Consider the following 13,570-nt stretch of genomic DNA (forward strand, 5'->3'; position numbering starts at 1 on the left):
GAATGTTGGACTAGGAGCAGGAAGATCCTGGTCCAAATCTTCACTTGGCTATGATGAAGCTCATTGACCCACTCACATTCTCAGTTTTACCTACCTTTCAGAATTATTGTGAGGATAAACTGGGGCACAGCTTTCATGCTGTTATGAGTTCCTTGGAAGACAGAGGGATAAAAATGTTAGACAGTCACACCTCATGTCATATCCACTTCATGTTACGTTCTTTCAGGTTACGTCCCGCGGCAACTCGGAAGTACCAGAATGGGTTACTTCTGGGTTTCGCTGTTCGCAGATGTGCAGAAGCGCAAAATGATATCATGCGCATGCGCAGAAGCGGTGAATTGCGACCCGCGTGTGCACAGATGCGCCACTGAGGGTTGCGCTCTTTTCATGTTGCGAGCGGGCCTCCGGAATGGATCCCGTTCACAACCAGAGGTACCACTGTAAATAAATGTGAGCTCAGCTCTCCTTCAAGTCCAACGTTCTCTCACTGCACCACTGGGATTTATCATGGTCAGTGACTCCACTACATTCTCACTCTTTCATTTTATTTTTAAAGAAAACAAGAAAGAAACAGGGAATTCTAACCCCACCCCCCAAAAATCAGTGCAGTTTTGAAAGCAGTTGTTAAAAAGCAGTGATTAAAATCAGTTATTTTGAAAGGTTCAGTCTGCCATCTTTATTCAAATGGTGCTCAGTTGTGTCCAAACATAGATGAAAACTTACTGCTTGATCTCAGGAACCATGATGCAGAATTTGGTTACAATATCTTTAAGAGGTGTCCAAATGCATGGTGAACTTTCCAAAATATATTGTATATTGTATTTTATTATTGCAAACTGCTTTAGGAGTTGAAAAAATACATATAAAAGTCATATCAATATTGCAATAAATAAATCCTGCTTACACATAATTATTCTGCCTGCTTCATTTATAAAACTAAGAGTGGTTTTAGATGTAGATGGAACATGAATGTGGATAGAACAGGAAATCCCAGTGATCCTGGATACAAGGACAGCTTCTGTCCAAGGATCAAATGCTGTTTCCAGACTGTTGCTTGCTGAGATCCAATCACTTACTGGCAGGTTCAGGTTACACAATTTAAGCTGATTTGAAGCTCTTGCATAAAAAACCCTCTTCCTCTTGGAATCAGACTTTTTGCAAAAAGGGAAGTGGATAGGAAACTTTCCATTTTATTTTTACCTCCTGCTAAATGCAGAAAAGCAATACCCTCAGTCATGGGCGTAGCCAGGATTTATTTTAGGAGGTGGCAAGCTTTATGTTGGGGTGGGGGTGGGGCGGCAGAACCAAGTTATCTGTGACACAGTTGGTCAGTTAGTTAAGTATTTTTACTTATTTACTTGATTGGGGGGGCATTTGCCCCTCCCTGCACCCCCTAGCTACGCCCATGCCCTTGGTGGTGCTAAAGGGCTTCTTCACTGCTGGATGTAGTGGCCTCATGGAGCGGAAGCAAGAGACACCTGTGCTTCCTGGTCACCCCAATCATCAGTCATGGTCAAAACAACTTGCAAATATACATCTCAAACTGGATAATGATGACAGCTTTTTTCTCTAGCTTGGTATTTTATGGTTCACTTAAAATGCATATTTGATTTATTGGATTTATGTGTAGAGATTGTATCAGTCTTGTATAAAAGGCCAGAAAGATTACTGTACTAGTCTGGAGTTTTTTTGGGGGTTTTTTAGTCTGAAAAGAGACTATTAGCCTTAGAGCCCTTTGCAAAACGAAAAGCGTGAACTGCAAATCTCAAATCAGGCATTTGATAGGCGAGATCACTAATAAACTGTTTAGGAGATTCCCTTGGGGGAAAAAAGAGAGAGAGAGAGAGAGAGAGAGAGAGAGAGAGAGAGAGAGAGAGAGAGAGAGAGAGAGAGAAGATGTGGATTGCTTTTACACGGAAATAGGAAAAACTGTTGCAATTTCTTTTTGCAGCAGGCGACGCTTCTTTCCGGCTGTGCTTTGCGATGGTGGAGGACGTCAGTGCCGGGCTTGTGTGCAGTATGTTAGACCCTGAGGGCAGTGTAGAGCACAAAGCGGATCCCTCCTTCCCCAAAGTTTTTCTTATCCCCTTAGCCATGCTGCTCGTCATAGGAGCGTTGCTCTTCTTAGCATTTTCCGCCACCGAACAGAAAGAGGACAGTTTTTACTCCTATAAAGTGGTGAACATCAGGGGCAAGCTAGTTTCCCTGGACAAATATAGAGGCTCGGTAAGTTTGCAAGGAGAGCTGCCTCTGCTGCTGCTGCCCCAGCTAACCAGCGAGTCTCATCGGCATGCCTGCATGACGGACGGTGTGGGGGGAGAGAATGCATATTTTAACTGGCCTGACCGGTTTGGGAACGGTCTCGTTTGGGGCGCGTTGCCTGCGGATTGGCGCCCACGTCTCTGCTATAATCTCTATTAAAGCACCAGAAAGAAGTTTGCTGCAGTCAGGTCCCTTTTCTGCTTGTTCTTGCATGAGATGCTCCTTCCCCCCACAGTATTCCGCGTATACGTGGCAGGCAGGCAAGACGCCTTTCATTCACTCGGAATCGCAGCGCCCACGTTATTTTCTGGCGATGCCACTTGTTGAAGCACCATCATCGGGATCCATGCGGGTTTCCCTCCTCTCTTTTAAAAATAGTTACAGATTGTCATTGCAATATGTTCGCTGCCTTCTTAAGAAAACTTCATTTTGTTTAACTGGGTGGGAGAAAAAACGGTGGGCGGGAGAGGCCCAGTGCTACAGAGGGATTCAACAGGAAACATCTAATTTGACATTTTATAATCCTGTCAAACTACCGCTGCTCTTTTAAATTTTAACATTGGTGTTATGTGATGCGGAGGATTACTTGAAGAAGAGGCACTTAATTTATCTGTTACAGATATTAAAGATGCTATATATGTTCTTTTTCTAAAGGTCTGAACTAGGTTCTACTCAGAATAAACCCGCTGAAATTAATGACGCTAAGTTAGTCATGCCCATTAATTTAGGTGGGGCTACTCTGAGTATGATACACGTTAGATTCAACCCTTAAATTCATATTCTTGAAATGTGCTGCTTAACATAAGCAGTAATGTATATTTGCAGATTATTAAAAAAAAAAAAAAACTGCAATGGAAGCTGAAAAGCCTATCTTTTTCTGCAATACTTAACTTAAAAAAAAACAACACCTGTTCTAACACTCTCCAAGACAGCAGGCTGTAGTTCACCCTTTGCCAATCTGGTGCCCTCCGGATGGTTTGAACAACTATCAACCACAGTCAGGCTCTGTTGGCTAGGGATGATGGGAATTGTGGTCCAAAACATCTGAAGAGCACTAGACTAGGTTAGCTAAATCATTTCCTCCAGACTTCCCTCTTTCCCACCTCTGTCTATGCTGAAACACTTTAGGTGGTCAGAACATATGGCCATCAATGTTCTGACAACTTGGAACTATTTTATTTAGGTATAATTCTTCCCTTTTCTGGGTATAAACAACTGGTACTACATACAAATTAATTGCTTCAGTTTCATCCTCACATAGCTATTGCTCCCTATTTTCTACACCCATACACCCTTGGACATTTCTGAAAGAGCAAAGTATGAGGTGCTTACAGTGGACACTAGATGGCAAACTTGATTCACAGTAATTATGATATTCTAAGTATGTCAGCAGATAATTGCTTTTGCTCTTACCTGCTGTCAGAAGCTAGAAAAGGTCCATTACATCCTGAATTTAGGGTGCTTCCAGACGGATTTAATCTTGCATATTGGTTACTGAGGTATCACAAATTGATTGTTGGTAACAGGTTTTTTTTAATTACCCGATTTTCCTCTAAATGGGTAATTTTCAATTAAATGGACAAACTAATGCTGGAAATTATGGAAACTGCAAAGAATTATCCCGCTGGAAACTCCCTCTAACTCCTAGGGCTCTGAGAATCTGAGCTCTAAGGGACAGAATCAATCCATCTCCCAGAGAAAAACTTGGAATTTCCCTTTCTGCCCTGGATGCATATACAATACATTGTTCAGCATAACAAATAAAGACACTGCTAATTTGAACTGGAAATGTATCCTCTAGGGACAGAGTGCTTTGCATTGGACATTGCGTTTCTGCAAAACTCACTCCCACACTTGCATTCAGACACTGCCCACAATGTGTTCAGAAACTATATATCCCTTATCCACCCCCCAACCCAAGGAAGCAAATACACAAGAGAGCTTGTTATAGAAAAACTATTGAAAATACCTGGCAGGATTTTTTAAATGTAGTGTTGACAAAGTCAGTCCTGTTTGTGGCTCAAGAGTGTTTATGCGTTCACACTGCCCTTACGAGCATGTCCAGACAAAACATTCTCATGCTCCTAGTCCAGCATTGTAGTCGGCCGTACCCAGATCCTAGAAAGCTATGATATATTGTGGCCATCTGGACACAGACTTCACTGACAAGCCTAGAGCCAGTGTGGTGTAGTGGTTTGAGTGTTGGACTAGGCCCTTGGGAGACCAGGGTTCAAATCCCCACTCACCCATGAAGCTCACAGGGCCAATCACAGTCTCTCAGCCTACCTCACAGAGTTTTATGAGGATAAAACATGGAAGAAGAAAACCATGTAGTACGCTACCTTGAGCTCCTTGGACAGGCATAGGCAAACTCCGACCCTCCAAATGTTTGGGACTACAATTCCCATCATTCCTGACGACTGGTCCTGTCAGCTGGGGTGAGGGGAATTGTAGTCCCAAACATCTGGAAGGCTAGAGTTTGCCTATGCCTGTCCTTGGAGGAAAGTTGGGATGTAAATGCCAATAGCAACAACTATAGGCTTCATATTGGCAGGCCATTCCTAACTAACTCTGTGATGGATGTGGAGCCTGTAGCCCTATGGATGTCCCCTCTCATCATCTCCAGCCATTGACTATTGATTAGGCTTATGGGAATTGGAGTCCAACATGTGCAGGGCCACAGATTCCCTCCCTCTGCCCTTTGTGAAGAGATGCTCCCAGTCTGGGGATAGCAAAGCTAGGCTGAAAAGCTCTGGAATTTTTAATGAGTTTTAAAAGAGAACAAAGAGGCCTGATATCATGCAGATAAATAAATTGCATCACACTGAGAGTAAAAAGCAGTTATTGCAAAGAAGTCATGGGTCACAACAAGGGCGGCACCGGGGGGGGGGGACACCAGGGGGGCAATGAAGGAGCAAAGTATCTAGGTGGATCTCTCCAAGAACCTGATATCTGCATACATGGGACTCTCAGGAAGTTTTCAATTCAGCTCCTGTTCAGATCTAGATTTGCTTAGCTTCAGAGATAAAACTACATCTCATTGTAAATAGTACATTTATCAATGTCACACTGGTCGCCTGAACGAGAAAATAAGTGTGCGTGTGTGAGAGAGAGACACACAGAGAGAGAATATTACTTGCACACATGTGCGCACACGCATACACGAGTCCTGCAACAAGATTTCGCACTGCTGAGTACTCCAGTCCAGTTCATGAATCTTCATCCAATTTTCTATTCTCCCATTCCAATAGTCAGCCATCATTCCATGTCCACTGAGGATACTTTTTGGTCTATTTTAGTTTTTTCTCTCCCCCCTTAAATATATTTTATACTTCGGAAAAATGTGGCAGTTCCTAAGTCTGCTAATGCCTTCCTCTTTAGAACATTGAAAATAGAGGGAAATCTGTGTCATGATGACCTGCACTTCAAAATGTGCAACTACATTACTGCTAATTAACTCATACATTTGTGCCAAGGCCGCCTTAAGTGGGCCTGCTTGGGACTTCATGGCCTCCATAACAACCATGAAACTGTCTCTATTTGTCATTGACCTGATGCATAGAGCAGGGCATGTCTTCAATATACCTCTTGCCCCAGGAGATGAAAGAGATAGGTCTGGAAAAGGAGGGCTGGAGAAATTCCGTTGTCCTTCTCAGACCATTTCCTGGTGAGGTTTGGTCCCAGAGCAGGAGTATTCTCCTACAAGGGTAGGGACCCATTAGAATGGTCTGCCCCCAGAGATGTATGGAATCCATGGAATTTCTGAATGCTCTATGGGGAATTTTCTGCAGATAGGGCTGGGGTTGTAGTTGTTGCTGTAGTCTAACAATATGTATCAGGCAGTCAACAAAATCATTACAGTGGTACCTCGGATTACATACGCTACAGGTTATATACGCTTCTGGTTACAGACTCCGCTAATCCAGAAATAGTGCTTCAGGTTAAGAACTTTGCTTCAGGATGAGACCAGAAATCATGCTCCGGCGGCGTGGCAGCAGCAGGAGGCCCCATTAGCTAAAGTGGTACCTCAGGTTAAGAACAGTTTCAGGTTAAGTACGGACCTCCGGAATGAATTAAGTACTTAACCTGAGGTACCACTGTACTGAGTGACCTCTCTGGGGTTGTAGTAGATGGCTCAGTGAAGATGTTGACCCAGTGTGCAGTAGCTGTGGAAAAGGCAAACTCTCTGCTGGGGATCGTTAGGAAAGAAATTAAAAATAAACTGCTGGTGTATTAATGCTGTTCTATAAATCTATGGTGCAACAGCGTTTGGAATACTGTGTTCAGTTCTGGCCACCTCACCTTAAAAAGGATATGTAGAGTTTGAAAAGGTTCAGAAAAGGACAAGCAAAATGACCAAGGGAATAGAGTGAGCCCCCTGTGAAGAAAGCTTGCAGCATTTTGGAGTTTTTAGTTTAAAAAAAAGGAAAGCAAGAAATGGCATGACAGATATTTATAAAATTATGCACAACGTGGAGAACGTTGATCAACAAAGGTTTATCTCCCTCTCTCATAACACTATAATTCGTGGACATCGAATGAAGTGGAATGTTGTAGGACAAACAAACAAAAAAGCACTTCTTTATGCAGCATGTAATCAGACTATGAAATTCGTTCCTACAAGAGGTAGCCATAGCCACCAACTCTGATGGCTTTAAAAGAGGATTAAATAAATTCATGGAGGCCAAGGCCAGGTTATGTGAAGCACCTACCTGTTCACTGAGATCTGCAGAGGCTCTCCTGCTGAAATCAATATTGCAGCAATCTGGGAGAGGGCCTTATCTGTTGTGGCACCCAGCTTATGGAATCACCTCCCCTCTGAAGCAAAGCAAGCATCAACAGGGATGAGTCTTCAATGCCTGCTGAAGGTTCATTTGTTTACCTGGGCATTATCTGGTCATTAATGCCAAGTCTGTAGCTGGGTCTGGCTTACTGTGGGCATTGTTGCAAATGTTGGTTGCTGTATTTTAATGTTTGAATTTTAGTGAGAATGTATTTATAGTACTATGAATTGCCCTGGGTTTTTAAAAATGCAGGGATCTATATCTATAATCTGTCTAGCTAGCTATCTAATAAGTGAATTAAATAATATGTCTCCTCATTGTTATTTTCCCTTTAGGTGGCCTTAGTTGTCAATGTTGCAAGTGAGTGTGGCTATACAGACAGCCACTACAAAGCCCTTCAACAGCTGCAGAGAGAACTTGGCTCATATCATTTTAACGTGCTGGCATTCCCTTGTAATCAATTTGGACTTCAAGAACCAGGCACCAACAAAGAAATTGAGAGTTTTGCCAGGAAAACATATGGAGTCACCTTTCCCATGTTCAGCAAGATAGCAGTCAAGGGCACCGGGGCAAATCCAGCCTTCAAATATTTAATTGGTGAGTACAGCAGGCACTCTAAAGCAGCTGACATTGAATCTGCTTTGCCCCCAAAGTCGTAGATGATTTATGATAGCGAGCGGTGCCATTTCAGATGGGGGGGGGGGAGCGGCAGGGAGGTTGGCAATATTCAACAAGGTGTAAGGGCTAGTTCTTCAATTCAGTCAAGGTTAAATGGTGAAAAGGCAATCTCTTTCTAGAGCATCTGTTGTGATTATGTTCTATCTTCTTTTTTCTATCCCCCAGGAACTCAATATGAATGACAGGAATTCAGTTGAGGTTTAGTTGCCTTGGCCTTCAAATCAAAGTAGTACAAAAACATTCAAATCACAGATGTGTGTTCCTGGAAAAGTGTAGATGGCTTCCTCTGAAGGTTCCACTTAAACTTTTCCAGATATTGTTTGTGCAGTCTTTTGAATGTAAGCAACAGTTGGAGCTTATGCCTCCTGGACTGTGTCCGGATGAACAACTGTTTATTGAACATTTATCCTGATTTATATACAGGGGGGTTAGACAACAGTGCATCCCACACTTTCCCCATCACTTTCCTTACTGCAAAAAAGTCCAATCATTTGGGGAAGTGGATTTATTGCACAGGACTTCCCAATCAACTATAACTGAGCAACCTGAATTGGTTGGTATGTGACTGAATCTCACCCAAGAATAGCGACAGTCTGAAAGCGCCCCTACAAAAATGAGAGTTATAAGATGAGGAAACTCATCCTGCCTCTAGCCTTCTACCAGAAGCAGAATGACTGAAAGGAGCCCTTGTAAGAATTGCTAAGTGATCTCTTCAGCTCAACAAAAAGCAGGATGAGAGAAACCCAGAGATTCCCTAGAAGAAGGCTGATAGTTTGTACCCAGAGAAAGGGTTTGCATGCTCCAGCTCCTGATTATTCGCAGAAGCTGTCAATGAAAATAAAGTTTGGGGCATTAAGGATAAAAATACTAAACCTCAGCATTGTGTCCCACAACGTTTTCTCTGGGGGAAAGCAGCAATACAAGAGGAAGGGTGGATAAGCCCTTATAGCAGATCAACACCATACATTTAATACATATCCATGATTTCCCTCAAATAATCCTGGGAACTACTGTTTGTTGAAGATGTTGGATCATGTGCTTTGGAAGCCATGTGATTTAAATCACATGCTCACAGGGGCAAGACAGTTTGATCACATTACACTGATCTTGGCTCAACTGCACTGGCTGCCAATTAGTTTCCAGGGCTAATTCAAAGTGCTGGTTTTGACCTAGAAAGCCTTAAATGGCTTACAACCACAATACCTTAAGGACCGCCTCTCGCCATATAAACCTACCTGGACCCTGAAATCATATTCTGGGGCCGTTCTTCATGTGCCTCCTGCATGAGAAGTCCAGAGGGTGGCAACACAAGAATGGGCCTTTTCTGCAGCAGCTCCCCATTTGTGGATTGCTCTCTCTAGGGGGGTTCAGCTGGCACCTTGATTATATACCATCATCTGCCAGGCGAAGACATTCCCTTTTAACCATGCCTTTGGCTGATTGACACGATGCCCTTTTAAATGTGTTTGTGGAAGAGGGGATTATTGATTTGTTTTTGTTCGTATTTTTATGTATGTATTTTGTGTTTTTTACATATATAGTAATTTTATGTTGTGAACTGCCCTGTGACCTACGGGTATAGAGCAGTATACATAATAATAATAAGAAGAAAGTAGATTGGATGTTCTTTAAAAGTGTGGTGTGCCCATAGTTTTTCCTAAGATTTTGCTTAGCCTACATTTTTGTTTTGCTTAACTTCTGCATTGATTTTGACAATCAAATCCATCATTAGTATCTTTTTTCTTTATAACTGAATAATAATCAAATGATATGTCATTTCCCCTTCCTATGTAGATTCCACTGGTGAGGAGCCAACCTGGAATTTCTGGAAATACCTTGTAGATCCAAATGGGAAAACGGTCAAGGCTTGGGACTCTACTGTCACTATTGAGGAAATAAAACCTCACATCACTGAACTTGTGAGGAATATCATCCTGAAGAAAAAAGATGAACTGTGATTACACCCATACCCATACCCACACCCACACACCCCACTAATTCTTTAACCTCTGATTATCATTTGGACCATTATTTTCACTCTTTTCATTCCTAAAAGAAAATGTAATTTAAAAAAATTGTCAATATGAATTCCATCAACATGAGTTAGCTCCATCCTCCAATACTGTATTTTATTTTTTGGTCTTGCATTCAATCCATTATTCAACCCAGAAGGAACTGGTTCTCTTCTCAGGGGAAACACACCAAAGGTCTGGGGTTTATTTCCCATTTCAAGTCACTTATTGATTGTGGTGAGGTGAAGAACCAATTAGGATCTCTCTGTAGGCAAATAACCTCAGCACTCTAGGATTTCCTAGAGAAATATTACTAATAGCTACTCTATCATGAACTTGTTCATCAAGGGCATTTATGATATGCAACCCAGAACAGGTATAATAGATCTTAACCTGCATGTTGTTTTAAGATGCAGTTTTTATGCTGGGAAACAAGAGCACATTGACACTATCTGTATACGCACTCACACCAGTCACATTCATTTATCCCTGAGAATGCATACACTAGGATGGATCTAAGAATCCTGTGACTGTAGTTCTATTCAATTAAAATGAGATTTTTCCTGCCAATTATTATTATTATTATTTTAAAAACCTGTTCGAGAGGATTGTCGGAACCGCTCAAACAGAATGGAAGAGAGTGTTGGGGGGCTATAGTTGGAGGACAAGAACCCTGTTAGCAGGAGCCCCTATTGGACCAAAGTCCCTTTTGTGAATGGAAGGAAACATTTGGACCCATTAATCCCAAACTGTTGCATTCTTGTGTTCTGTCTGTTGTCATTCAGCACTTTGCATGTGCTGATTTATTGTGATTTTTTAAAAATAATAATAATAAGCAACTTCCTTTCAATTGCCGCAAAGTCCTCTTAGGTGTGAACTGAAATGTAGCATTGTTAGAGCAGAGGTGTGGTTGGTGATGTTCTTGATGGCATGTGTTTTTGGTTTCCTACCTTTCTGGCCCTCTCAAGTTCCAGAGGCATCTACCCTTAAAAAAATCATTACTGAAACTGACAAAAGATTTCAATCATCTTTGCAGCTTGCCTTGAGAAGCCTGGTGAAACAGAAACTTTGCAGATGTTGGGAAAAGCTTTCTCAGCTGTGCACATCTACATCTGAGAACAACTTAAGGCTTTCACCCCACTTACACAGGGAGGCTTAGAAAGGGTGGTGAGTTTCACCAAGTTTCTCCAGATTCAGCATGGGATGGGTAGGTGCCACTGAAAGAGCTGCCTTCCCCTTCACATTGAACAGGTAACCAACCTGGTAGCAGCTGAATGTTGAGGCCTACAGTTTGCCTCATCCCTCACCATTAGTCATGCTAGCTGTGACTGATGGGAATTGAAGTTCACAACATCTGGAGGCCTCCAAGTTGGCTTCCCATGGGATAGAAACTAGGTAATGCTCAAACAGTGAATTAGACCTCACATAGGGCTTTAAAAATATTTTTGTTGTTGTCTGGAAGCATCCATAGATTTCCTTCAGTTGTAATCCGTGTTGTTGGAATTAAGTGACTTGACTCAGAAAAGGAAGTACATATGTCAGTTTATAACCACTGGTGAAAGGAATGGAGAATTTTTGTTGACTGAACCAGAATAAAAGGAGATTCCTACATCATTTTAACAGATGTTTGCGAACTTCCATACATTACACACAGTTTGCTTGAATGTGATCCATTAGAATCTTAAAAGAATCAAGCACCTTGAAGAGAGAGACCAAGTTTTTTCATAATATCTTGGCTCATAATAACTTGTTGCCTAGTAACAGAGTTGAAAGTGACCATTATTCATTGATCCTGCTGATTAATACTTTGGACACTCCTCCCTTACTCCCTCCACAAAATATTATAGAGGGTACCCAAATTGGTGAAAGACAAATTTGCAACCTGCCTACTCTCTTCTATAACTGAATTACTTGTCAGGAACCCTTTGTCAGTGGACCCTGCTATTTTACAATTTTACATTTTTGAATAAGCCCCCGTCGCAGAATAAAATACATACAATAGGTTCCCACCAAGCGGGATGATCCTCCTGCAACACCCTAGTCTGTCAACCTGTAGGGGGCATTTCTGAGCTCTGTTTCCCAGGAGCCCATCTCTAGGAAGGGAGCTTTAGACCTGTGTTCCCAAAGCCCCAAACGCCAAATCTTACACAATGATCAGTAGAAAACGGCAATGTAGCTCATTGTCACAGCATATGTTACTTACAGCCCACAGTTAAAACCACTCAAATGTATCACCTGTGATATATAGAAGAAGAAGAGTTTGGATTTGATATCCCGCTTTATCACTACCCGAAGGAGTCTCAAAGCGGCTAACAATCTCCTTTCCCTTCCTCCTCCACAACAAACACTCTGTGAGGTGAGTGAGGCTGAGAGACTTCAAAGAAGTGTGACTAGCCCAAGCAGCTGCATGTGGAGGGGCGGGGAAGCGAACCTGGTTCACCAGATTACAAGTCTACCGCTCTTAACCACTACACCACACAGGCTCTCACCTCATAGCCTAATCTGGATGATGATACATCCCTCACACAGACTCTGAATGGCTGACCTGACTTGCTTACAGACAGCTCCCCCAACTTAAAAAGAGCTGCTCACAGGCAACCAGTAGCACCCTAGCCTGTCTTCAGCCCCACCCCACCATCTCATTGGGGGGGACGGACGTTCAGCATTGGCTTCCAGTGAGATCTTATGGAGCTCTCACAAGAGTTCTATGAGATATCTCATAGAAATATCTCATCGGAAGCCACCACAGCTTCTCTGGCAGCAGCAGGGTTGGGTGTCCATGGGAGTACTGGCTCTTGGGATTCTGCCGCCTGAGGCAGCTACTTCAGTCCAGCAACTACAGGCTATGTAACAGAGAGACAGACACAAGGAACCTGTGGCAGACCCAGCTGCTAACTCACCATGCCAACTCTTACAGGACCTAATGGCGTCACCTACAACATCAGGGCTTCATTAACCTTCTCACCTTCAAATACAATAGATTTTTATTTATAAGGTATTCCTAATGTCCAATACCAAGATGAAAGTCAACCAGGTCTCTGTGTTGAGCACGCTGCATTATGGAAGTGAGTTGTGGGCAACTTACAACCAGGAACGACACCTCACCGCCTTCAACATCTGCTGCATCAGGAGGGTTTGGAGTAACACACGGCAAGACAGAATTCTGAACAAAGATGTGCTCTCCCAAGCCTGTATTTCCAGTATGTTTGCACTCCTATCTCAACGATGTCTACACTGGCTGTACATTCTGTTCACAGAATGGAAGATGGCAGGATCCCCAAGGAAGCTGGCAGACCAACTCTGTGTTACAAAGATGACTGCAAACATGACGTGAAGGCTGGCAACATCAACCCTGACATGCTGGAATCCCTTGCAGACAAACACAGAGCCTGGCAGAGGAGAAATGACCACTGGGAGAAGCACAGAGAGAAAAAAACCCCAAGGTGCATCTGCAGCAGCACAACTGGATGCCTTCATCTGCCCCAGCTGCAACAAAACATGTCTCTCCCACATTGGCCTCTACAGCCACAGCAGGCGCTGCAAACTTCCAACAGCTTAACCTCACCTGCAAAGGCGTACTCCTCCAGTCTCCCAAGACAGACGGAAGCCAACAAAAACAACCGCCCTCTCACAAAACATCAAGGCAGTGTTCAACAATGTAAAAATCTTTAAATGCAGTACAAAACAATCACTAAAATGGCATTTTAATTTCAGTGAAACTTTTAAGCTCCATAGGACTATTGGCATAAAAGGTCTTCAAGAAATGCAAATTAAAAGTGAGGATACCTGCTGAATCTGTGCTGGAAGTGTGTTCCACAGCATGGGTCCAGTGAC

At 42.8% G+C, this 13,570-nt stretch overlaps 1 protein-coding gene across 1 annotated transcript; it reads left to right on the plus strand.

Moving 5' to 3' along the window:
* The first annotated feature begins 1,955 nt into the window (after window positions 1-1,955).
* GPX7 (glutathione peroxidase 7) lies at window positions 1,956-11,356 on the plus strand. Its single transcript, XM_083742693.1, has 3 exons — window positions 1,956-2,226; window positions 7,382-7,643; window positions 9,519-11,356. The coding sequence occupies exons 1-3, from the start codon at window positions 1,984-1,986 to the stop codon at window positions 9,680-9,682; spliced, it is 669 nt and encodes a 222-aa protein (XP_083598819.1). The 5' UTR covers window positions 1,956-1,983; the 3' UTR covers window positions 9,683-11,356.
* The last annotated feature ends 2,214 nt before the right edge of the window (window positions 11,357-13,570 follow it).

The sequence above is a fragment of the Podarcis gaigeae genome (assembly GCF_964106915.1).
Source record: "Podarcis gaigeae genome assembly, chromosome: 6".
In the NCBI taxonomy this organism is placed as follows: Eukaryota; Metazoa; Chordata; class Lepidosauria; order Squamata; family Lacertidae; genus Podarcis; species Podarcis gaigeae.

What these genes read in the sequence shown, in the direction of transcription:
- GPX7 (XM_083742693.1), top strand. Translation starts at nt 1,984, where the DNA reads ATGGTGGAGGACGTCAGTGCCGGGCTTGTGTGCAGTATGTTAGACCCT. An exon ending in TGGACAAATATAGAGGCTCG is followed by an intron (nt 2,227 to 7,381) that starts GTAAGTTTGCAA and finishes TTTTCCCTTTAG; the next exon opens with GTGGCCTTAGTTGTCAATGT. An exon ending in AGCCTTCAAATATTTAATTG is followed by an intron (nt 7,644 to 9,518) that starts GTGAGTACAGCA and finishes CTTCCTATGTAG; the next exon opens with ATTCCACTGGTGAGGAGCCA.